This window comes from Scleropages formosus, chromosome 9 (genome assembly GCF_900964775.1).
Source record: "Scleropages formosus chromosome 9, fSclFor1.1, whole genome shotgun sequence".
In the NCBI taxonomy this organism is placed as follows: domain Eukaryota; kingdom Metazoa; phylum Chordata; class Actinopteri; order Osteoglossiformes; family Osteoglossidae; genus Scleropages; species Scleropages formosus.
In genome coordinates, this window is record NC_041814.1 from 15,464,275 (window position 1) to 15,489,640 (window position 25,366).

Here is a 25,366-nt window from a genome sequence, read left to right on the forward strand (position 1 = left end):
ACATACGACTAGGCGTTCACACGTAATAGGGTCACAGAGTTCTTGTTCCTGTTTGCCATTGGCACATCCTATCCAATGCACACGTTACTCTCCCTGACCTTCAGGTGCAATACCCACACTGCAAAGCAGTGGACCGAGTGTCCCCGTAACGAAGCGGACCGTGACACGAAAAAACGTCGGCTCCACAAACCTCTAAGGTAGTCAATCACTTTTACATAACCGTCTGTAAACATCAACTGCGTACAACACAGACCTCAGCTGATTCTGCCACTGTCTGCATTAAACATGAATTCCGAAGTCACAAAGAAAAACAGCGATGCAAGAAAGCAACAGGTAAGAGAAAGTGACAGAGCATTCAGTTGCTGGAAGACACAACTGAGAACAGATGTTTCCTGTTGGTGGACGAAGCTAGAGAGATCACAGCAGATTGAATGGGGGGAGGGAGGAGGGGGAACAACAACAGCTTCCTCATTCAACCCTCTGAAGGCAAATGGGTGACACGAATTAGGTGTTGACAGGAGGACCATGTCAGTGCACACAAGACATCCAGGCGAGACGCTCTAGGGACAAGTGTGCCCGTACCATGGGACAGGTGTGCTCAGTGAGAAGGAAAACCAGGAGGAGCACGTGTTTGGAAACAATTGCAAAGCCGAGTCAAACCAGTCCAACTGTGACATCTGCAATGGTTGAGAGATGGGTATTTTTGTCTCGTTCCCTATGGATCGTGGATAGACGGACAAAAGTATTTCTACATAAAACATAACAGGAAGTCGACCCAGCACTGGGTTTAGACATCAAATTAGGAGTCACACTGGTTTGGCTCAGCCCATCTTTGGTTCATTGCATTCAATTCCACATAAAATCAGAAAACCCCTCCCAAACCAGGAACTTACCACAACACACAATAATTAAAGTGGGGAGGAGGGGGTCAGCAACCAGGGAAATCAAAAGGAGAAAACAGAACATATTTTAATCAGGGCCAGGAACTTCCACAAACAAAAACCAAACAATCACACACGAAGATCAGCACCTATGGTGGGAAAAAAAAAATGACAAAAATCATTGTGTGAAACGGGAGAAAGAAGGAAAAAAAAAAAAAAAAAATAGTGACAAAACACAAAATGGGAGGTCCAAACCATGCATAACGAAGAGGAGGAAAGGGAGGAGGGGAAGGCCTCAAAGCAAGGAAAAAGTAAGAAAAGGAGCGAGCCCCTCCCCCAACAGGCAGCCTGTTAGGAAAACACAACACAGAGAGCCTGGCGGCACTCTGGCTGCTCCGCCCTCCACATGCAATAAACAACAATCAGGGGTTAATAGCAACTAACACTGAATGAGTACAAATCATAATCAGGGGTCGATTTAGTTTAAATAATAATAAAAAAAAAAATATTATCAAAACCAAAATATTAGGGGGAAAAAAAATTGAGCATCATCTGTGCCAAATGAACCATTTTTTAAAATAGTTATAACTTCACGTACTGAAGATTTTCATTAATGTGCAATTTGTTCAGTTCCGTTTTTTTTCACTGTCACGTGAACTGAGGTGCGGGTCTGCTGAAAGACACTTAAATCGAACCCTGTGGCCGAAGATGAGATGTATGGAGACAGGAAGTGCGAGACACTAAGTGCCGATGAGTGAAGTGATGGGGTGATGCATTCATCAAGGCTCTCCATTAGTGCGACACATCGGATCCCATGCACTGCCTGCCAAACTGTCATGGCAATGGTTTTTTAGGGAAGGCTGCTGCTCATACGTGACAGCAGTCCCCCGGATAGTTAAAAAAGAAAAAAAATTCAGAGGTTAATGGACTGCTTTCACAGCAGACAGCAACAGAACACCCACAGCTAGCACATGTGGGCAAGCAGGAACTCATGAGGGAACCTACCTCCCAGCCTGTGCTCTGTGTAACAAAGAAAATAAGGACAAATAAAACACACATTCCCACTGGGCAAACACCTCCCTTCCTTCTGCTGATAACACCAGCCATCTTCCATCACCCCGAGATGGCACGTAGGTGGCTTTTGATAGGAGACCTTGGTCAGAACGTCACGGTCTCGTCTCATTTACAGCAGCTGTCTACATCAACAACCTCATTTTTATGATGGAACGGCCAATGATTTTGGTTGCATTTTCCAAAAATAAATACTGTACCGGTATCCTTTGTTTTAACAGAAACCCAGTATGTCTGCTACAAATGAGAATACAAACACGAGTAAAAATGTCTTACAGGATACGGGGCAGTTTGAAAGGCGCCGTTTGTGCTCACGGGTGGAGAAAGATCACAAACAGCTGCAGCTATGCTCTTTGCACCACATTCTACACTGATGCAACACTCACTTTCATTCTGCACACACAGGTGTGAGGGTGCACCTGTATTTGAAGAGTTTCCACTAAGCACACATCGCATCGTTCACACTCTTACTGCTACAGCATTTAAACATTTACCTGATGGACAATTTTGCCAAAGGCTTCCTGCAGTTTACCATGTATAGTGGCCAGCTTCTTGGCATCACGGCTGGCCTCATGGACAGGGATGAGAATCTTGTACACCTCATTCACAGCCTCATACATCCCAGCCTGCAGGACAAGTCGGTGACCAGAGACAACACAATAAGACAGAGAGACCGACAGACAGACAAAAAGAAAAATGACACAGATGGAAGAATGAGACAGTACTGTATTCTCAAAGTGCGACCTTTCAATGTTCTACGATGCTCCTGATGCCCATTACGTCAGCATCCTCCAGTGACGAGAGGTGCTTGATAACAAACTCAGGAACTTCACTCAGTTAGCACATTATTGCATTAGTTTGGCTGTTATTTAAATTATCATCAAACTTTTCCCTACAATGTATGCTTTTACATCGTCCAATATCACGTTTTTGCGATACAGACTGCCTACAGTGGCTCTAATAAAGCTATCTGATCTGAGCTAAAGCAACAGAGGTCAGACAGACAGACAGACAGACAGACAGACACGGAGAAAATGAAGCTACAAAGGCAGTGGAGCCCTCACCATTGAGAACGAGGAGGCTGCCTGCTCGAGGAGCCCTACTAGCCCGACCTCGGTGAAGTACTTCCCTGAGCAGATGCCTTCCTCGTCGGGGGACACCACGTCATCAGACACGGCCGACTCCTCCAGCACATTCGATGAGATGTTCTGAGATACAAGGCAACAGTACATTCATCACCACATTGTGCATGTCCACATTTTCCCATGCTGGCAGCTTGATCTCAGTGTGAAGGTTAGAACACACAACCTTACTCTTTATAGAGTAGAGGGACACAGCATTCTGTGCAAAACGAGTGCGCGATATAAGTATCCCACCTGGAAGGTGACACAGCCGACAGGAAGGTACTTGCGATCCTCCAACATACTGAGGTATTCAGCCACCAGGGCAGCGCTGTGTACAAGGCACTGGGCAGCTTCCGCGTGGTTGTTCCTCTCCGAGTGCTTCCCTGCCATATTCTGCAGCCAAGTCAGACGCAAGTCTGGAGAAGTCTGGTACCCCTTGGCAATTCTACGGACACAGAGGTGCTACATGAACCCTGGTGTTCCTCGTCCGATCCTGGGCGTTTGTCCGCAGTGACTTTAGAGCATTTTAATTCATCGTTTCAAAATCATCATTTTATACTGGGGTTTTAAGAGCATCACGTTATCCACTTTTCACATGTTATAAATAGCGCCGAAGCATAAACATGAAGAAGAGCTGGACAAAACTGTGGGCAAATGAATCTGTACCTGTACATGAGATCAATGAGCATCTCTGGGTCCTCCTGGTGCTCCTTCATCTTCACTGTGTCAGACAGGATCATGTGAAGGTTGAAAACAAGATCCTGGACCTGAAATGCCCAACCAGGGTATATGTCATCACTGAACAGTCACATTTTTTGTTACTTTTTTAGAGGCCCTTTCATACAAATGATGTGTTTATAGGGAAAAAGCTCAGTTTTCCTGAAGCTGCAATTTTAACTGATCCTGAAATAGCTGTAAGAATTTAAAAAAATACAAGGGCCTTAGAAACTTTATGTGCCCAGACCTCTCAAAATGCTTGCCTTCTGAAATTTTAAATGCCAAAACAAAACATCTCATCCATAACGTTTGCTCCACAACTGTCAAAATAACAGAGAGCAGTATCAAGTTCTCTCTTGTCCACTCATCTTTGGACAACACAAACCTGACGTGAAGACCATCCCCTGCAAGTGTATGTTAAAGAAAAACACAAAAAACAAAAGAGAGGCGCTAAACCTGATCAGGAAATGTTGTCTCCCTCAGTTCTAGATCCTCTTCTGCGTATGTAAGGATGGTTTTGAGTGATCGCCGCAAAAACTCCTCATTGAAATTTTGAGAGGTCCCCACAAGCGAAGATAAGGACATGGTGACTTGCATCTTCACCCTTGCAAAGTTCTAGAAGACAGCATTCAGCTGCATGAAGACCTTACAGAACACCATAAAAAGTCTCTATGAAAACTTATGACTGTTAGAACATGAATAATGATGCTTTTATCTTCCTTTCATCTGGAAATGCTTTCCAAGCTCATATCAGTTTACTCAGTGCAAGTAATGGACCTGTATGATGGACACAAGTGCACTTTAAGCAACACTCACATTGCCAATCTCAAAATTCTGCCTCATAAGCAGGTAGAGGGAGGCACTGGCATGAGAGCGGATGGTGCCAATGCTACTGCTGCAACTGCGCAGGAGCCGCAAGCACAGGTCTGCACACTGCTCCGTCTCCTCTTCAAAGAGCAGCTCCGGGAACTGTCACAAAGACCACCAGGATTACTGCCACAACTCAAGAGACTAAAGCATTGTTGATCACTCTTTAATAACCTATACATGAGGAAAGGAGGATCATTCCATATTAAATCAGCTCCCTGCTTTGCATCAAAAAGGGAAAAGTGGTGTTTTATTACTCTGATGCTTCATAGGCACGCAGCTATTTTGTATACTTGGACCTGGAGTGCTACTCATTCAGGTCATCTTGGAAATGCTTCTGCCACCAGGCAAAGTGTTGGAAAATAGTCCAGGGGTATAGAAATGAACACATCCATTAAACAATGCTCCACACTTGTCTAGTTAGCATTTGTACTTGTTTTAGAAACATCTTAAGCACCAATTTTAGTGTCCAGGACTAAGTAGTAATATTCAATAAAACAGTGCTTTACAGACAGAGATTCATGATGTTTCTACTGATTTCTTTTTTTTTTTTTATAAAAGCCCAAAGAGGAGGCTGCGACGGCCTTCGAACAACGAGCTGATTACCTTGGACACCAGCGCTCTCTGTGTGGCAAAGCAGTGCTGCAGATAGAGGGCGCTCTGGTTGCAGGCCATGCTGTGCAGGAGGACCTTGAGGACTCCTCCAAGGATGCTCTCCTTAGACTCCGTCACTGACACTGTCTGTGCAAAAGAACAACCACGGTGTCAAAAAGGGAGACCAGTAGATTCCTGTAAACAACAGCCTTTCATCCTCCATACTGTATCATCACACTTTGAAAAATACAGAGCTCACCAACACAGGAAGAATCCGTGACTAAATGTCTGACAAACATTGATCAAAACAGTGAACGCTTGTACATAGTACCAGGCAAAACAGAGTAAACCTGGCCAGCATGGGTAATATTTGTATGGGACAAACTAGACAGAAGTATGAAAGCAAAGCAACCCACAAGCATCCGTCTCTGGGATTCGCTGCAGAAGAGCTGGGAAGGCAGGGGGGCTTGTTAACTGAATACTTTTGGAGGTTTCCAGTAAGTGTTAAACTTCTGACAGGTACTGGATGGGTTATTTGTAACACGTATTCAAAGAGACAAAGCAGTTCGTTCAAAGTAGACGATCAGGTTCAAACTGTAGACTGACTTGGGAGAAACTGTAAAACGTTTTCAGCGATGGCACCACATTTTTGTACCTTCTGTGGAGAGTAACATGAAGCTTTCAGTGTATACCTGTACAATAATTTCCAGGGTGTCCAAAATGATCAAATTAGCCTCAGTCGCAAGATTGCCATCAATAAGTGCTTCGTGCTCCAGCTCCGCTCTGGTCCTGTCACACAGAAAGAGAAGAGTGTCAATGAACATCGGGGCAGTTTGAAGCCCTGGTCTAGACTCCCTACTTGAGTGAGACTTCTTCTCATGAGCAGCATCCAAGTCTATGCACACACAACTGACCGTTCCTCCACAAGGCTAGAGGAGGGGCACTTCAAAAAAAGGCAAGATCACAGTGATCGATGCTCTACACACCTAACCATTAAAGGGTCCTGGCTCCTTCCATTGAGCAGTAGGCTGTTCTTAAACCTGCACAGCACAGTACAGCACTGACAAGAGTCCACATGAGAAGCACATAGGGACACAAGGAGCTGAGCTACAGCAACCTCCAGGGCCCAGTTAAGAAGCACAGAGGGGGAGTCAGGGCAGCAGGGCATGGGGATTAGCCAGGAAGAAGGGGGTCAGGGTGGGACACAGAACAACTGGCACATGCCCACTTAAGACACCCTTGGCATGCACGCACTCCAAAAGAGGGGCTTCTCAGACTAAAAATGGGGCAAGAAAGGAAGAGCGCAAGCCTGTTACCCCACAAACCCTCAAAAAGAAAGATTCCTGGACAACCTGCTCTACAGTCAAATGTTTTAAAGATAAGTACTTGTTTAAAATTCAGATTAAAAGAGCTTTTAGGTTTAGTACTAGAGCAATGAACAATGACTAGCAATACCCAACTGCAATTGTTCATTGCATATATTAGATTATCAATTGCTTTAAAAGCATTTTAAAAATAGTCAGTTACAGCCAGACCACTTTCAGACCAGTACAGAATCACGAAAGTGCAAAAGATGTTACCAAATGACGCAAAAATAGCAGACACGGTCTTTGAAACTGGTTAAGTACACAGGATTAAACTTGGGGGGGGGGGGGGCAAAGAACCCAAGCACCATTAATGAGGGAAAGTGGGTCTGTCATTTAGGTAAAAGCAGGTGAAAACAAAAGCAGCACACTCCAGATTTACAATACCTGACAGCTTTCTGGCTCCTAAACACACAGCACATGAGAAAACACAATTGGAGCAAAACGTTAAGAATGCACCTGTGCACCAGACATCACCAGACACAGGAGCAAGTGTCACACTCAGAGGTGCCACCATACACAGACACCTTCGCTGTACAGCGTGTGCTGGGCATTGAACTGGTAGGCAGTGACAAAAAGCTGCTTTCTTCTCAGTGGAACTCCACAGTGAATTTAGACACAGTCCATGCTTCACAGTCCATGAGGAGGACAACATCTTCAGCCTGCGTCATCGATGAGGAATGCTTTACTGAAACCTTTTACAGGTTTTCGTCTTCCTATGTCCAAGTGAGGTCCGACTTCATTGAACTCACCCGATAACAATCAGTGTTTCTAACAAGAAACCAAATTCTGCATTTCCACCATAATGGAGAAGTTTTACACTGATGTGGCAACAATCAGGTTTTTTAATACTGCAGAAATTTCACTAGTGCTTCACTGCATAATGAGAAGGTATATTGTGATGGTGAAGCATTTTAAGTTTTATCATGATCACCACTCATTTTCTAGCAAGTTGCAAAAATTCAACTCCATTTAGCATGCACATGGCTTTCAGTAAATCCTTAATGGATTGTAGGGCCAAGAACAAAAATCCAAAGAGAGTCTTCTTCCCCATCCACAGGTGTCACACACAAAGCTCCAGCAAAGCCATGGATTAAGTGCAACAGGAGTAAGTGAACTCCATAGCAGTCTGTCGTCTTGCTGTACCAGACTTCTAACAATCTCTAGACCCAGCGAGTTACTGTTTAACTGCAGAGGTCACCGATGTAAGCTGACAACCGTGCGGGTGCTGACTGGAGAAAAAAGAAAGTGTACACTAGGCAAATAAGAAAGGGCCAAATCGTACTTGTCCATCTTTTCACTGTTTTGACGCCAGTGGGTCATGTCCTTCCTCCAGCGCAGGTTCTCCTGGCTCCCAAAGGCACTGCCTGACGGACTCCTCTCTGCGCAACAACCGGAAAAGGGATGAAACTTCTCTGAGGATTGACAAAGCCACTTGAGCATCACAAGGACCGATGCACCCACCAAGCTGGCCTCGGCTGCGGCGCACCATCTCTTGCCGGGCCCCAATGGAGCCCAAGATGGCCTCCTCCAGCTTGGCTTTCATGTCTTTGGACTTCTTGAAGGTGAGGCTATTCATTCTCTCAAAGGCCTTCTTGCCCTGAGAAACACAAAACAGGCCCTTTTTTATTATACACATAGAACACAGCCACCTTCAGTGTTTACATTTCATCTTACAACAATGAATAATGGCAAGAACATGCTGGAGCACTCCTCTATGTGGAATGAGCCACGGAGAAAACAGAAACTGAAGGGATGAAGACCAGTACAGAAGCCTACCTTGTACTCAAAGCACGAGACACAGAGGTAGAGCATGTCCAACAGTCGGTTCAGCTGAGAGACAGACAGGTCTGTGAACCACTTCTGCAGCACCATGTCGTCTGCATTCTTTAAAACCCACAGCAAGCAGATGAGTAGACTTCGGCTTGACTCGGCAGAGAAGGAGCCGTGTTGCCGGGTGGTCTGGAAAAGAATGCTGGGTCACAAACTCAAAAATCTCCACGTCAATCAGGTAAGGCAATCAAAAGCAAAAGACCTTCCATTATGGCTATTATGAATCCATTATGCATAAAACTGGCACAGTTTTAGAAAGCCATACACGATTATCTAAACAAAAGTCAGTTTTTCCATGCATTACATCATTCATTTTCTGTACTCTTGTGGTCAGTAATGCAGACAGAGGAGTCAACAAATTCCCTGCATCTTTATACTCAATTTTTTCCATATCACACTTTCCATAAAGGATGACAAACCCACCACAGTCAGACCAGGGCTTACTATTATATTAGGTCGTTAATTCTTTTAGCTGAGGCTTTTCTGCAAAGCAAATGACATGTTAACTTTACTAACAGTGATTTACCAATTTATACAGCTGGGTGACTTTTATTAGAGCAATTCAGGGTAACCAATTTCTCAGGGATACTAGAGCAGGAGTGAGATCTGAAATTGGGTTATTTTAATACAAGGTCAAAGCTCTAACCACTATGTTACGTGCTGCCCCATAGTTACTCTTTCATAACTTCAAAACCATGGCTTTCTTCAGTACATTAACTTCAGCAGAGGTTAAGTTTCATACTACAAAATTAAATCCAAATGGAACATGTAAAGCAGCCATAGGAATCTGTCTCAACCGACACCTAGAAGGAACCCATTACCTGAGGGTTAAGCAAAAAGCTGCTGGGCCGAGACATCTGTGGCACAGAGGTTCCTGCAATGGCCATGGCTACCGTCTGGCTGATCATGCTGTTCCCCTCAGCCTCATGGTCTTCTACTCCACAACCACCAGGTCGCCCCCACTGGTTGTGTGATTCTGGAAGAGGAGAATTGCCTGTATGGATTCTTTTTGAAAACAAACTGAAGATTTAAGAGAAATACCCCATATGAGGAAAAGACAAGGACAGTGCTAAGGAAGACACAGCGTTACCTGTGAAGTCATATAGCTGAGGCAAGGTTTCCATGACAATGCCAATGAGTGGCAGGTAAAGCATGGCTACCCGAGCTTTGACTTCACTATCTGCATAACGGGGGTCTGAGTCGTGACTGGAAAGCAGGTTGTGCACCACGCTGATGGCTTTTTTGTGCAAACCAAACATCCTATGCAGGCAGAAAGGAAAACAAGGCAAATTTAAACAGGGTCAGAACTACAGGGGGCCAAGCTGAATTAGTGTAACAACTGAACTTTTTAAAAAAAAAAAAGTCAATAACACAGACAAACATGAGACTCATAGAGCAATGTCTTCAACAAAAATGAGGTGGACACACACCAGTGTACTGACCCCTCTGCTTCTGGGTCCAGAATGACTGCCAGCTCACTTAGCACCAGCCCAGCCAGATAGTGCTGCTCCCGGAAGGGCACGGATAGCTCAAACATGTTGGCAATCTTCTGGTCTTGGACGTGACTGGAGAACCCTGAGCTCTGCCATTGTAGACAAACATCATGCAAAATTCAACTCATGATAAAGTTCCAAAATTGCGGTTAATGGCAGCAAACGAAGATGATGCTAAAAAGCAGCACTTGTAAATTCACATCAGAGCAAATTTTCATACTACGCAACGTGAGGCCAGTGATACTTAAGTGTTCATATCATTTATACGCATTCATTTAGCAGAAGCTTCTTCCCAAAGTGACGTACATCTCACAGAAAAATTCAATGAGTGCATTAAATCAGCAGAACGAGAGACTTGGATACAGACACGTGATTCTAAAGCAGTTCATTTGTCACATTCCACCATATAAACCAATGTGCATCACATGTGTCCCTGTATAAAAATTTATCCAGTGTTCAAGAATCTCTAATCACAAAATTATAACAAACATTTACATCATGCGAGTAGCTGGATAAAGGTTACAGGTGGTCCCCGATTTACGATGGGGTTACTTTCCGCAAAACCCATCGTAAGTCGAAAATGCATTTAATACACCTAAGACACACCTCTGCGTGACAGAATGGGAGATGCGGATCGCTGCCGCTGCCCAGCATCGCGAGAGAGTTTTGTACGCACCTCGCTTGCCCAGGGAAAAAAAAAAAAAAAAAGAAAAAAGAAATCAAAATTGAAAATTTGATGTACGGTTTCTACTGAATGTCTATCGCCAGCTCATCATTGTAAAGCCGAAAAAATCAGAAGTGAAACCATTATAAATTGGGCTATTCAGTTATAATCACAAAATTATTGAACATAAACATTTACATGTTTATCGTGCACTTAAGCGATCATGGAAGAAGTGAGTCCGAAAGAGATGAGTTTTATGACCTTTCTTAAAAATGTTGGGAGATATTCAGCAGTTCTGAGTAAGAGGAGGAGGTCATTCCACCACACTGGACTCAGAAGCAAAAACCTTTGTGCTTTTGATTTGGGACCTTTTGTGCATGGGACCACCAAGGAGGCAGAGGTGGAGCAGTGTAGCAGGTTAGATAGGGTGTAGTGAATGATCAGGTCTTCGAGGAACAGATCCATTGATGGTTTTGTAGGCCATAACCAGAGTCCTGAACTTCAAAATTATTATCTGTGTATAATGGAGTGTTGGGGCAGAAGGTGGTTGGTAGCTCACCTGTGAGGTGGCGGAAGACACAGAAGGAGATGGGGAAGCTGGGGGGGTGAGAAGACTGCAGGGCAGGTTGAGGGTGACGTAGTGCTCGTGGCTACACACAATGCGCAGGAAGTCTAGCCGGAGGGACTCTAGAGTGGGGTTCTGCAGGGCGTACAGCTTCATGGACACCTATGGGTGTAGACAGCATGAATCATAAAAACACCTGCAAGAATCTGCTCATGATCATTACCTGGGGTAAATACAAGCCATCCTACCTGTTTCCAATAGGTTTTTATGAGACAAAAGACAAAGCCCCTGTCCATGACACAGAGCAGGTCATTGAGAAAGAAAGCAAGGCTGGTATTAAGTCTCTCTACCAGCTCAAGGTCCTGAAGAGAGACAAAGGGTGGTGGTGTGAGTCAAGTAATAAATTCAAGGAACAGGCTGAGCCTTGTAGAATGAGTGTTGTATCAGTGCTTACCTTCTGGAACCTAGAGACAATGTCTCCTGCAATGGTGCTGACCAGAGCCGTGATGTCATCCATGAAGCGCTCAGGAAAGCGGTTCTTTCTAGGTGACTCGAGGCGGTCGGTAAAGTAGAGGTGGTGGATGATGCTCTTCACCTAGCGTTGCAGAGCAGTGATACATGAGAGAGGGGGACCTCTTTGGTTGGGGGGTGGGTGGGAACAAGGGCTGTGGCAGAGACACGGTGGATCTTACCATGAGCTCAAAAAAGAACCAAGCCTGCTGGAGAGCACCTTCCCGTACACTGCCACTGCTCACAACCCACTGCAGGGCCAGTTCCTCATGGAACAGCTAAGAGACAGAGAGAGATGGCAGGAGTAATACTGCACACATCCACTCCCTAATACCAGGGTGTACCAACAATCCTGGGGAAAGACACATCACATGTTCTTATTCTCCATACACAGCAGGTTTACAGTCCACTGGCTGCAGGTTCTGGGCACATTGAAACCAGTACTGAAAAGGGGAATTGTCATTAACAGTCAAGTTCAGAACAAAGTCCTACTCAGAAAGGCTGTAGCATATCCCGAACACCACCTTCCATGACTGGCAAGACAACAGCATAAAGTATGCAAAACTGCTAAAAGTGTAGTATATTCATAACAACGTGAAAATTAAAGGGATATCAAACACAGCACTGTTTTATTGGGTTTAACAAAATAAGTGTGCTGGGCAGACAAAAAAAAAAAAAAACACACACACACACAGAAGTAAAACATCAGGACAGATAGGCATGGTGTAGGAAGGCTGGCCCCTTTGCAGTGGCGTTCTACCTTTTTGGTCGGCAATCGTCCTGTTAATGTTTGCAAGAAACTTGCGGTCTCAGTGTGCGATGACATGCGATTGCCACTGCGCTCCATGGCCTATGGGTGGGGATGAATGAAGGGTGACAACAGATTAGTGAGAAAACAGGAGCATGTGTGGTGTACCTTTGCTGTCTCATTCACACAGCACAGCAAAGCCTTCACTGTCACTCAAGACACACTTTCAGGTAAAGACAGACACACACACACACACACACACACACACACACACACACACACACACACACACACACACACACACACACACACACAAAACCTTAAAGGGAGCTTCCGAATCAAAGCTGGTACTAAAATATTTCTGGTACTAGTCAATAAAAGCAAACCAATTTTATGGTTTATTTTTACAAAATTAAAGACAAAGGTAGAAGAGTCACCTATGCAAAACCTAATGAACCTTCAGGGCTAAGAGTAAATATTTAAATCAGAACTGTGACCCATTCATGCATAACAAACTGCCAACGTACAACACAGCCTCAACAACACCAGGTTGGCAGCCTGACACTTGAACTTGAATATGATTTTAAAAGGTAAGCATTTCATTACTGTACGTTTATCAAACGTTGCTACCGTGCCCTGGGCATAATATTCAATTTTACCATCTCAGTCATTAACAAGGGAATTAATCAAGACCGAAACCACAGTTTGTTCTTTACGAAACATGCACAAACAGGCTCCAATGGACAGTCGCTGAACATTAGTTGAAATTATTAATAATTAGCTTTTGATCATAGCAGCAAAATGCAGCAATTTAATATGATATGAATGAAGCATCAATTCAAATCAAATTGCAGCTGGGGAAAATGATATTTGGGAGCATAGCATCAATAAAGAGAAGGGGAGACTCCTGAACTTCCATAAAACCACTTGAACCCGTTTCACAATCAGAGCCACAAGATGATCTGCACGACAAACACAGCCACGCCAAAATGGAGCAGACATAACCGCAAACACGCGATGACAGGGACAGACACGACACAGTCTCACGTGGCAACCTGGGTCCCCCTTCATCGGGCACACACACATGCATCATCCAACCATGCACAACCCACACAGTATGAAGTGTTAAGAAAAGCCATGCATGTGTTTTAGTAGCTGGAGATGGAGAGCTTTAGCAAGAAAAGGATTGGGAGGACAAGGGAAAGATGTTAGGATGAGTTAACCTCTGAACCGCCGAATCAGGACGAAAGCGCCAAACCCGGCTATGGGGGTGGGGTGTAAGGGATAGTCGACTCCAATCCTGTCTCTGCAGTAAAAGCTTTCGAGTGTGATGTGAGCAGGAGAGGATCGGGACATGGTCCCGCAGTGTGACACAGTGAGCATGCAGGAGCAGCCCTGCACCACTGTGGCACCCCATCCTGTCCCACCCTAAACATCCACTGTGCATCAACCTTCCCAGTCTCCTATGAGATGAGTACACATTCATCACACAAATAAACACCACAAACTAATGACAGAGCACCTTTAAGAACAAAGGTAGGCTCTGTGCAACCTATCTTGCAAGCGACCTGTTGGGATATCTAATGAACCAGAGGCAGAACACCCCACACAGGAAGGCGGTTAAGGGGCCAAAAGGAGGAGTGCTTAAGGTACTGTGGAGGAGTCTGTTGGTGGGAGAGGGGTGAGTGCTGGATGGGAGGGGGGTTTTGGGGGAAACCACCTGCGAGGAGTCGGAGGTAGAACCAGGGCTGGATCCCCAGGGGGTGCTCTTGCACCCCATTGTGTTTACCCAGGAGTTGGAGCGGTCTAAGCCCTGTGGGGGATGGAGGGGGCAGGGCAAGCGCAGCACAGGGGAGGCAACAGCAAAAGGTTAAAGGTTATAACTGCTTATAGGCAGCAAAAGTTGGTTATCTTTAAAGGTGAAGGAAAAGGAGAACCTTGTTCACAATACTTCAAAACAGTTTCCAGAAGAGGGAAAGAGACCCACACTTATTCCAACATTATATTTGCATGTAGCATTTAGAGAAAAAGGGCAGAATAGTACTGCATGATGTAAAACAGCAAGAGTCAAAGCAAAAAAATAATTTAAAAAAATACAGTGGATGAGCAACTCAACCTTACATGTTGCTATACATCTGAATCAAAAGGGATTAATACTTTCAGCATCATAATTTCTGGATTTCCATGTATAGCATCCTGGAGGGCTGTGCTTCATTTTAAATAAATAAACCATCTTTTGGATTCTTTTGTTAGTAAATTAGCTCAAATAGGAAATTCTCATCAGGTGGCAGAAAAAGGAACAGGAGTGCAGCCAAACCTCAAACCATTGAGCATCCCTGGATTCCAAAAAACATGTAAGTGACTGGGGACATAAACAAATGTTAGGAAATAAACCTATGGATTATCAAGTCAGTCAAGTAAGATAGTCATGCTTACATGTCAGACTCATTTCAAAAATGGTTTTCAGTTACTTTAGACAATGGTAATACTTATGATGTTACACAGACATGACTGATGCATTGTCATATACAAGGTTTAGATCACACAAACTTGCAAAATGCCAAAGATCTCTGGTTACAGTTTCCACAGTTGGTCTAAAGTCTTTTTGTCTTACTCCCATTTCTAGAAAATTCAGGTTGCTGTGATTTCATTGCTTATTCATAATTTAGTTTTAAAAAAACTGTCAGTGCACATTCTTCCTCCTGGAATCATGGTTTGAGAGGGTTTGCTGCAAATGTGTAACCTGGTCATCAAAACTTGGAACAGTTTGTCTTCTCCAACAAAAAGCGCTTACCTTACTACCAATGATGGACCTTACTTCATCGTCTGGGGAGGTGGGCGTTCCTGAAATATCAGGGTTACTGTTGCTCAGGCTGCGCGAACGGTTCAGGTTAAGGCTGGCTGGCCTCACTGCGGAGCGCGCCATTGTGGCATAGTGGACTGACCCCCCCAGCCCACCTGGGCCTGGGAACAGAGAAATGGAGCATAGAGATATACTACTTGTATACATCAGGCTCCTGCATGTGTCACACAGACTGTATCATAAAAGCAGGAGACACTGTGGTCCTTTCCACAATGCATCATTCTGGAGGGTTATTTCTAACTCTGGGGTAGCAATACGCCTGTCAGCATTACCATGAACTGCATGGATATACCATTTGGCACAGCAAAAGGACTAATAAACTGTGCCTCTGTGCATCACTCTGCAGACCTGTACCTACAACTCTGCACCATAGATGATAACTGCTCTCACACCCACCCACACAAGGGGAGCACAGGATGCAACTGAAAGTTCCATTGATACATCTTGAGATCGGCAAATTGTAAACTGAAAAATTTTTAATCTTTCCTACTCTTGTTCCTCAATTTGAGGTTTTACACATACACCCACACACTGTGTATACGTATATATAACACAATTTATTGATAGCAACATCCCAGGTTTGCGATAATGCTGCAGTTGAAGACCAAAACTACCAGCAGTACCCTCATTCAGTGTAGATCTAATGAAAGGTGAGCTTGTCAAGGGCCTGCACCTGGAGAGGGGGAGTTGGGGTCCATGTTGGGCAGCCGGAAGACATAGTGGATATAGGAAGACAGCAGGCTGTTGCGTCCATGCTGATCCTGTCCGTCCAGGTACTTGTGGAGACGGTTCACAATGGAGGCCATCACCTCAAATGATGCCTGACCAAGGTTGACTGGAAACAAAGACAATTCACATGTGTAGGAGTCAATTACACAGTGGGACATCAAGAAAAATATTCTTAAAGAACATGCAAAATTACTTTTGATGATGAATGGGCTATAAACCTGTAAAAACAACAATGCTACCACACAATATGTATCCATAAAGCTCTAGATAAGAAAGATTCATCATCGCCTGACTGAAATGCCCGAGCAAGGCTTACCTATTTGGCCAGCAATGACAGGAGGCCTCACCACCAGCAGCACCAGCTTGTCCAGTAGCAGGTGGAGAAACCGCACGATGGGCTCCAGCTGGGAATTGCTGAGAGCAGCAATGCTGGACTTGAGCTCTGCCTCCAGGTTGTTCTCCATAATGCGCATGTCACCGATACGCACAGGGAACATGTGCTCATCCAGAGCATGGACCAGTGCAAAAAACTTGTCCAGATACTGATCCTGGTGTAGTTGGCAGAAAGGAGGATTAGAGACACCGGCTCCTGCCAAGCTATAAAACATTTAAAGAGGTTATCCTTTACATTGCAGCCCTTTACAGGTTGATTTACTGTGGAAAAATTACCTGTGTGTGAATGGTAGAAACTGCAACTACCTCCACATTGAACACCCCTCTGTGGTTATCCACCCATTTCATACCAGGAAGAGGAACCTACACATGAACAGATGAAACTCTTACCCCACATCTCAAAATGAGAAACGTAAGGCACAAAATGTAGAACCAGGCTTGTGGATCACGACACATTAAGTTTATTCATTTACCAGAGGTTTTTTCTTCAAAGCAACTTCCAACGAACACTATAGTAGAATCAGCCGACACCTTATTCACCTAAGGTGGCTTACAATGCTAGATACACTACTTACAATGAGACACTTATCCATCTACCAGTGAAACACACTCACGTCAGGAGAAAGGACTGAGTAGGACTGTGGGGGTTTTTCCAGGGAAACAGGAAGGCAAAAATGTCCTGTGCGCAGTCGACCATTCTGGAGCATTGGGATCCACTATGAGGAAGAGGACAGAAAGTCTCAATCAACAAGCACATCCTTAATGGATTGATATGGCACTGGACATGAGACCCCGCGTGATTCTGAATGAAGAATCTGGGAGCAGGATGATTGTACCGTGTATCCCACTGGTGTCTCCAAGGGTGTGTTCTGTTTCTGCTGGCAACTGACATGGTAAAAGGTAAACAGGATGTGGTGGTGATCTGTCAGCGATGCAGGGAGCTTGATTTTTATCTCATCGTGGAAGTCCGGCGATCTGAAAACAAATGAGAAGTTAATGAGGGGAAACTGCCTTAGCTCAAAACTTCTTCAATGCAATTTCCCATGAAACCACACAGTCAAGGAGGTTTTAGTCTTATGAGAAGCTAATATGCCTGACTGTATTGCAAAATGCATTCACTAGAATACAGAAGCAAGATCAAAACCTTTCAGTTATAGAGTCCCTTGAGTTACAAAGTCCCCCACCCAAGTCCCATACAGAATGTGATGTTGGACAAGTATGTTTCTCAGGTGCCTATCGATCTTCAGTCTAAGAAGTTAAGACTTGACAGCACCATTCAGGAAGCTAAAGCTATTGAAAACTGGCTCTCAAATAATTAAAATTATGACTAGAGGGAATGAGACTCTCACTATGTAATTTTACTTTTGTACAAATATTCCAAAGAACTTTCCTGTTTGCAGTTACAAATTATTGATCTTGCACAGCAACCCATTTCACTGTCAGATGCAGAGTCACAAACACACAAACACAAGGTAACAGAGAGATTCTTACCGGTTATGGTATACCACTGCAGTGTATGCTTCTTTGGCATACTCAGAACAACTAGACTTCCCAAAGATAACCTGAACAAAGCAGAGGGTGTGATGACAAAGTCAGTGCTGAGGAAGTCAAGACATTAGCCCTTTGTAATAAGCCTACAGCATGCTTCCAACAGAAGTAAAGATTACATTATATACTATGTAAGCAAAAATTTCCAGTTCATCTGCAGTTGCTTTTACAATTTTAGTAATGGACCCCACTACAACATGTGGGCAGCAGGGGACTTATTTTGTAAGGTAACTTACAGGCATAGCATTGCTAGGGTCCTCTCCATTCATAAACTGCACCTTCACCGTAATATTCCTCGCAGAACCCTGACGGTTGGCAAAGTTCAAGCTTTGTGGGTAGATGTAGAGAAGATTTCTAAAACAAAACAAAACAAAAAAAAGACTAATAGGCATAATTAAATAATAAAGACATCTTTACAACCCATTAAATTATTGCTTTACTTTCACCAATACCTGCACAGACACAAATCACTGCAGAACTTAATATAATTCATACTTCTTTTAGAGTTAAGTACTATAGCTTTACAAACTAGATTTTAAATTGTCCAATCTTAATGCAATAATACAGAACACATGTACAGGGGATAAAAGAGCCTTATAGACCTTAACCTAAAAGAGTAGCAGCATGAGAGAAGATCAACAGAACCCAACTTAAACCTGGGCTCAAGACAGCAACATGACATTGTATTTGTCCTTTAGAGTACTTTTGGGGCTATGTGTCAAAACACACACACATTTTCAGAACCGCCTGTCCCATACAGGGTCGCGGGGAACCGGAGCCTACCCGGTAACACAGGGCGTAAGGCCGGAGGGGGAGGGGACACACCCAGGACGGGACACCAGTCCGTCGCAAGGCACCCCAAGCGGGACTCGAACCCCAGACCCACCGGAAAGCAGGACCGTGGTCCAACCCACTGCGCCACCGCACCCCCCTATGTGTCAAAACATATCAGTTTAATAGGACAGAGAACGACAGGCCTCATCATAGCTCAGACTCTTCAGTAAAATCCAGCCATTTGTGCAGGAGTGCCACAGTCTGCTGTAAAAAATACGAAAACCCAATGCCATATTTTGTGACAAGAGTGATGATCAGAACGAGAAACCTCATCCAGGGCCCTGGATTTTGCTGCCACAGGAACAGTGGGACAGAGCCCTGTGTGGCATTGCTCCTATGACCTAGAGTAAACTGTATAACCTGGTAAAGTTAAAGGACCTCTATACAAAAAGGTCACACGGAGGAAGAAATGAAAAAGCTCATTTTGCAAACAAGAATGGTGCAGCAGACAACGATGGAAAGAGGGGCAATCCATAAATTTGCTGGGACATTACATATTAATTCATCAGAGATAAATAAGAGACAATTATTTGTTTATAACAACAAATAATTATTATAGAGACTGTAGCCAATGACACATTCTTATCAAGGAAATACATTTCAATAACTTAGGTGTTGACCTATCATGGAGATCTAGTAATTCATTCTTTTTGGTCAAACATTAACTTAAGGGCTTAAGATCTTTTCTTTTTTTTTTTTTTTTCTGTTAAATCAGTCTGCATATGTGCAGCAATGAGTTGTAAAAAAAACCAGCTCTCGAATGATGTTTATTTGAGAGTTATTGCTGGCAGACAAGAGCAACAATTTTCTGCTAATCATGAGTGTATTTGGTACATTGTGTACGAGTACCAGTGAATCTGGTAATTACCAGGTAATTAGTCAAAAATCACATCAGCAAAATGCATAGTCATGGAAAGATTCACGGCACCTAACTGTGCTTAGAGAGTCCAAAAACGTGAACTTCTGTAACATCTCAGCTACACGATCAGAAGCATTCTGAGGGGTTTTGATGTGGAAAGTGAGCTTTGCCCTTTGGCCTTATTACTGCACTATGATGCGTGGGTTTTACCGGAGAACAGTAATACCAGAGCAGAGGAAGTTGTGGGCCACCACCGTGTGAATGGTGCTCTGATGCAGGCCATTCCCATGGGGAATCATCAGTGGCACCACAAGTTGCCAAAATGTTACACGCAGACCAAGGACAAGGTCTTAGATGTGATTGTGAATATTATTCAAAATAAAGCAGTGGGGAATCTTTATACACATTGTACAAAATGATTCAGCCCAAAAGAGTGAGAACTAAACAATACCTTCCAGGATCTACAGTCTGAACCAAACAAACAATGAATGAATACTGTTTTCCAATGGGTTCCCACTGTAGCCCCACTGGTAAGCTGCCATTACAAGGTCTCTGGACTACCCAGAGCCCCTCTCATGGGGGTTTTGAGTTTGGTTAATGAATACTTGTCTAGGACAGTTACAAGGCAGGACATTACAAAACTGTGAGCCATGACATGTTGGGGGGAGGTGGAGAAGTAGGACTAAAACCACTGGGTAAACAATGGGACATGGCCAGTATTTACTCTGTCCACAGGAAGAACCTGAGCCAACCTTACCATCTACTACTGATGTGGGGCAGTGGGAACCCTGCAGATGCACCATGCTATATGGACTAGTAGAAAAATGTTTTATCTGAGTGCTCTATGGGTGGAATATGCCAAAGAATTACATCTGAAATGTGCGCAAACTTGGCAAAATGCATACTGGCATACTTCATAACACATGCATTTGTTTAGCATGGCAAGGCCATGCACAGCAGCAGTGTCACACAACCCCTGGAAGAATGAGTGGGATGTCAGAAGAAAAGGAGATGGCATATAAAATGAAGATCCTTATACAGTGTGATAAAATTTCTCATTTTACTGAACAAAAAAATACCCTTAGATTATTCACCTTTCTCAGCAAAACAGCAAGAGCAACAAATATTCAGTAAGGCAAATAACTATGTGACCAAAGTAGCTTCCTAAGGAGGCTCTAATCATACTTTATATTTTTAATTGCATGTATATACATAAACCATTTATTATTCATTATAATTTATAGATCAAAACAGATTTGTAGCTCGAAACTCTTCGTGTGTGTGTATTTACGTAAACACTTTTGAGACACTTCAATTCCTAAAGGGATTCACAAGCTGTGTGTCCGCACGAAATGCTGAGGGACCAGGACTGGAGAAAAGTGGGCTACTGGAACAAACCACTCAAACTAGAGCAGAGAACCCGGAATTAATGCAGCAAGCCCAATAAGGCTACATGAAGTGCATGTAGGAACTCTGGATGGCGAAAAGATCTACATGGAAACTAGCTGCAAAACGACTGGTAACACAGCGCTTCAACATTGTCAAGAGGAAGTTATCACAACTGAAGATTGATAGGCTGCAAGAAACATGCCACAATGAATCTTCTAGTCCCCTAAAACCTTCACTGGAATAATCTGGGGACACTATGCCACCTTTGCATCAACCACAGACCTTGCAGGGTACAGCTCCTCATATCAGAAGGAAAACCATAGCTAAGCTAGCTACCAGTAGGCCCCCTGAGTCAGACTACCCACACTGGATAAGAAGAAACCATCAGATACTATGCTAGCAGATGTCAATCCAGCAGTGCTCAATATCCCCACCACTACTATCACAGAAACCAATGGTCTGGTGTATGCAACAGTGACCCTTGAGATGCTTGGCTACAAGATCAGGAAGAAATCCCATGGCAGGCAGTACCCCCCTCGGAGACTGATCAGAAAAGACCCAGATAAGGGAACATTCATCAAACAACCAATCAATAACCTGCCTCCTAACAACATGAAAGCTACCATCAGAAATTATTCACCAAACTGAATGAGCACCTGGCGCAATATATGAACACAGCTCAGAAAGGGATTAGGAATAACACTAGAGGCTCAAAACACCAGCTACTGGTAGACGGAACAATCTCCCAAGACTCCAACAGACCAACCTGAGCACTGTGCAGACTGACTACAAGCCTACAACTCAATGCCGCAGACATGGATGCTGGAATATCTGGAACTATACAAGGTTTACAGAATAATAAGGAACTTCATCAGCAACTCAGTGGGATTGTGCAGAACAACACTCGAAGCCAAATCCAGGGCAATAGAACAAGTAACCATCGAGTGCAGCTGCATAAGAGGGCAGCTTGTAGTAAAGGGTTAAGCGAAGCCCTATCATGCTGGTGGGAACAGCATAGACTGAGCGACACAAACAAGTGGCTGGGATAGTGTACAGGGACATCTGCACCGAGTATGGCCTGAAGCTTCACAGGTCCATATGGGAAACACCAAAGATGGTGGTTGGGGATGACAGGGCTAAGATCCTGTGCAATTTCCAGATCCAGACAAACCAGCAAGTACTGGCAAACCAACCGGACATTGTGGTGGTGGATAAGAACAGAAGATGGCAGTGGTGACAGATGTAGCAGTCCCAAATGACAGCTATATCAAGAAGAAGGAGCATGAAAAGTTGGAGCAGTACCAGGGGCTGGAGGAGGAACTGGAACAAATGCAAAAGATATAAGCCATAGTAATCCCAATAGTAGTGAGAGCCCTCAGGGCAGTGACACCCAAGTTGGAAGAATGGCTCCAACAGATCCCAGGACAAGCAAAGATACTGCACAGAACCCTCAAGCTTCCAGGCCTCTGGTAGAGGATCCAAGATTGGGAGAGGGAACCAACTAGAGTGGTGAGACAGGAAAAAAATATGTACAGTATATAAATATAAACAAACACTTTCGAAACACTTCCAATTCCTGAAGGGATTGACTAGCTGTGGGGAACAAGGGGTGTATTTCACCAGAAAGGGGCCAAGATAAAGACCTAGCAGGTTTTCAATTTTGGACCCATTGTGGCTAGGATAAGCTGGGATACAGGAAATGATCCAGATCTGCAGCTATCAGGGTGATTGTTCTTTGGCTGTCTGGCAGTCCATAACATACAAGCTGCCACAGGGATTCAATGGAAAGAGACATTGAGACAAAATACGCTGCAGCACTCTGGATATTTGTGGAGGCTAGATGGCTGAGGCTGGAAGAAGAGACAAAGAGGAGCCATATTCTGGACCACCTAGGGAAAGTAAAGTATGAAATACTGGCCAGTACAATAAAACATGATTAGGATATGTCTACAAGGGCAACTGTGAACAGCAGGTTTTGAACGGTAACTTAAATGTAAAGAGCTGTGTATGGACCATATAGCAATTCAAAGAAGCTGTGAGAGGTAATAAGTGAGCCAAGGGAAGAGGAACAAAAGAGAAAAATACCAAGCCCTGTAGAACACTTGAGAGAAGTTGAGGGTAAGAAACTGGGGCAAAGCAAGCCATCTGGGAAGATGTATGTGACAAGTACCATTCAAACCATTTCAATGATAACCCCTTGATACCAAGGTTCCGGCAAGGTAAGAGAGTATTCCTTTGAGGACTGCATCAAATGCAGCTAGGAGGTAAAGAAAAGTCAGCAGTGAAGAGGAGGCGGCAACTTTAACAGACTGAAGAACTTCAGACATTGCAAAGAGGTGCACATGCTAATCCAGGCCCTACAAATGTGTTTATACACAGGTTTGTGATTATGTCTCCCTAAAAAAGATCCTTTAGCTGGCCACATCAATGCATTCCTCAGTTAAGTGTAGATAGTTGCAGTTTGTATTATCTATCTCTACCCATGTTCACAATTCCTGTGTGAATCCAGTTGACTCAGTTAAACCACAGCCGGAGCTCTGTAATACGTTTGTGTGTACAGTTCCAAAATTGAACGCAAGTAACCTCATTCAGAGAATACGAACTGGAACAATAGGAAGCATAACAGTGAAGGAGATGAACATGTAACTTGGCATTCAAAGTCCACCCACAACTATTGCTGTAATACCTATGAGCTCAGTTTATAAATTTAAAAAAGCTGTACAAATGGGTGAAACACTATTTTAATTTGGATTCAATTATCAGATGAGCAAAATGAATTATGTGACACTTTGAATGACTCAATATTGACTTGTTGCAGATAATGTGCTATACAGATCAAAATAAAAAGAGTAGAGAATCATGTCTCGTAACTGCAGCCAGCAGCATCATTGTTACGGCCAACCGGAGATCTTCATTTGCCAGTAAGGAAGGGTTCTTGTGCTCAGTGTAGTCAATCTGATGGTGAGAGCTACCAAAACCCCTAAAGTATGACCGTGCCTAAACATTTTTATAAAATGCAGCATATTAGATTTAAAAAATAATTTAAAAAAAAGCTACAAATGAGAAAAAAAAAAAAAAAGACTTCCTACTGATCTCCTGCAATGTTGTGGCCTTTTCCCCTGCTTCACACAGCACACGGGCAGCATTGGGACATCTCTCTCAGCACTGATGCAACAGTCAACCAAATCAAAGAGAAAATCAGAGTGAAGTTCAGCACAAACTTGGCTTCTCAGTTTCACCAAACAAAAGGACAATGCGCACCCGCCTCCATTCCCAAGGTGTGCAGGCTTGAGTTTTTTATATTCTGACTTCTTGCCCACCACAGGGGGTACAGCTGGCATAAACATATTCTTCATTCCACACCATCTGAAAAGCTACACCACCACAACCTTATAACAACAACATAATGTATCACTAATTTCATTTCTGCACCACACAGCCATAATCAGAAAACACTTCATTAAACACAAGGACAATATGCTTGATTACATCCAAAGCTATTACGAGGCCACAAATCAATACGTGTACGTCACACGGAAATGAGCCTTTTGTTCCAGCATCCACTGTCTATGGTGGTACTTGTGTGAACTAATTTAGTTGTGATTGAGTTGTTCATTGAAAGAATTACACAGCTCAAAGAATGTGTTCATTCTGATTTTTTTACTCACATTTGAGAAAAGCCCACTTTGTGTTAATGCAAGATTGCAGGTTAAATGTTAGGGTTAGGGTTAAATATATTCCCCATGTCTTTAATTTTTCATAAACGTGTTTAAACAGTCATGGATTTAAAGGTTCAGTTCAACTATATTATTTGAGACAATATACTACCTTTATATTTTACTGTCAATTAACTGAAATCAACACTATTTCTCACATTTTACATTTAGTACAGTGACAGATATTCCTCTAGTAAACTAAAGTGAATTGTCAACTAAACAGATTTATGAATGCATACAGCATTTGATAAAGCAATATATCACAGCATTAATAACTTCCTTTTTTACAGTAAATAATTTAGAAACCCTGTATAAGGGGGCTTCAAAGCAAATGCATCAGGAAATTAATTCAAGACTGCACACTTAAATTGCCTGATACATTATTGATGCCATAGAGAAGCCATAAAATGCTAACCAAAGGAGCAATCACTATGAACATATATAAATGAACATTTTAATGGCATTCTTCCTTTCTCCTCATCAGCTCTTTAAAAGTAATGCAGATGGTGAAGAGGAAGAGCGTCACTTCTGTGAGTTGTTTGCTCGAGTGGAGAGATTGCAGAGAGTCCCATGGGCACATTAGTTCAAGCATAACTGGCTTAAT

The 25,366-nt window shown here is 43.5% G+C and overlaps 1 protein-coding gene across 17 annotated transcripts in view; it reads right to left on the reverse strand.

Annotated features, from left to right (window-relative positions):
* The window catches only part of dock7 (dedicator of cytokinesis 7), a 49,261-nt gene that overhangs the window by 2,855 nt on the left and 21,040 nt on the right, over positions 1-25,366 (reverse strand). The window contains exons 15-45 of one of the 17 annotated variants that reach the window (XM_018754098.2): positions 18,201-18,318; positions 17,908-17,978; positions 17,253-17,391; positions 17,031-17,132; positions 16,693-16,779; positions 16,340-16,571; positions 15,968-16,129; positions 15,226-15,395; positions 14,152-14,244; positions 12,444-12,533; positions 11,866-11,961; positions 11,628-11,768; positions 11,422-11,535; positions 11,168-11,335; positions 9,882-10,033; positions 9,542-9,711; positions 9,273-9,427; positions 8,398-8,580; positions 8,083-8,218; positions 7,904-8,000; positions 7,006-7,023; positions 6,241-6,294; positions 5,947-6,043; positions 5,267-5,401; positions 4,610-4,762; positions 4,250-4,408; positions 3,743-3,843; positions 3,329-3,521; positions 3,017-3,160; positions 2,447-2,578; positions 1,887-1,901 (exon numbers count right to left, since the gene is read on the reverse strand). In XM_018754098.2, the coding sequence (XP_018609614.1) occupies positions 1,887-1,901; positions 2,447-2,578; positions 3,017-3,160; positions 3,329-3,521; positions 3,743-3,843; positions 4,250-4,408; positions 4,610-4,762; positions 5,267-5,401; positions 5,947-6,043; positions 6,241-6,294; positions 7,006-7,023; positions 7,904-8,000; positions 8,083-8,218; positions 8,398-8,580; positions 9,273-9,427; positions 9,542-9,711; positions 9,882-10,033; positions 11,168-11,335; positions 11,422-11,535; positions 11,628-11,768; positions 11,866-11,961; positions 12,444-12,533; positions 14,152-14,244; positions 15,226-15,395; positions 15,968-16,129; positions 16,340-16,571; positions 16,693-16,779; positions 17,031-17,132; positions 17,253-17,391; positions 17,908-17,978; positions 18,201-18,318 (3,877 nt within the window). The remainder of the gene's footprint in view (positions 1-1,886; positions 1,902-2,446; positions 2,579-3,016; positions 3,161-3,328; positions 3,522-3,742; positions 3,844-4,249; positions 4,409-4,609; positions 4,763-5,266; positions 5,402-5,946; positions 6,044-6,240; positions 6,295-7,005; positions 7,024-7,903; positions 8,001-8,082; positions 8,219-8,397; positions 8,581-9,272; positions 9,428-9,541; positions 9,712-9,881; positions 10,034-11,167; positions 11,336-11,421; positions 11,536-11,627; positions 11,769-11,865; positions 11,962-12,443; positions 12,534-14,151; positions 14,245-15,225; positions 15,396-15,967; positions 16,130-16,339; positions 16,572-16,692; positions 16,780-17,030; positions 17,133-17,252; positions 17,392-17,907; positions 17,979-18,200; positions 18,319-25,366) is intronic. The other 16 variants (XM_018754097.2, XM_018754099.2, XM_018754095.2 and 13 more) reach the window with 16 other exon arrangements.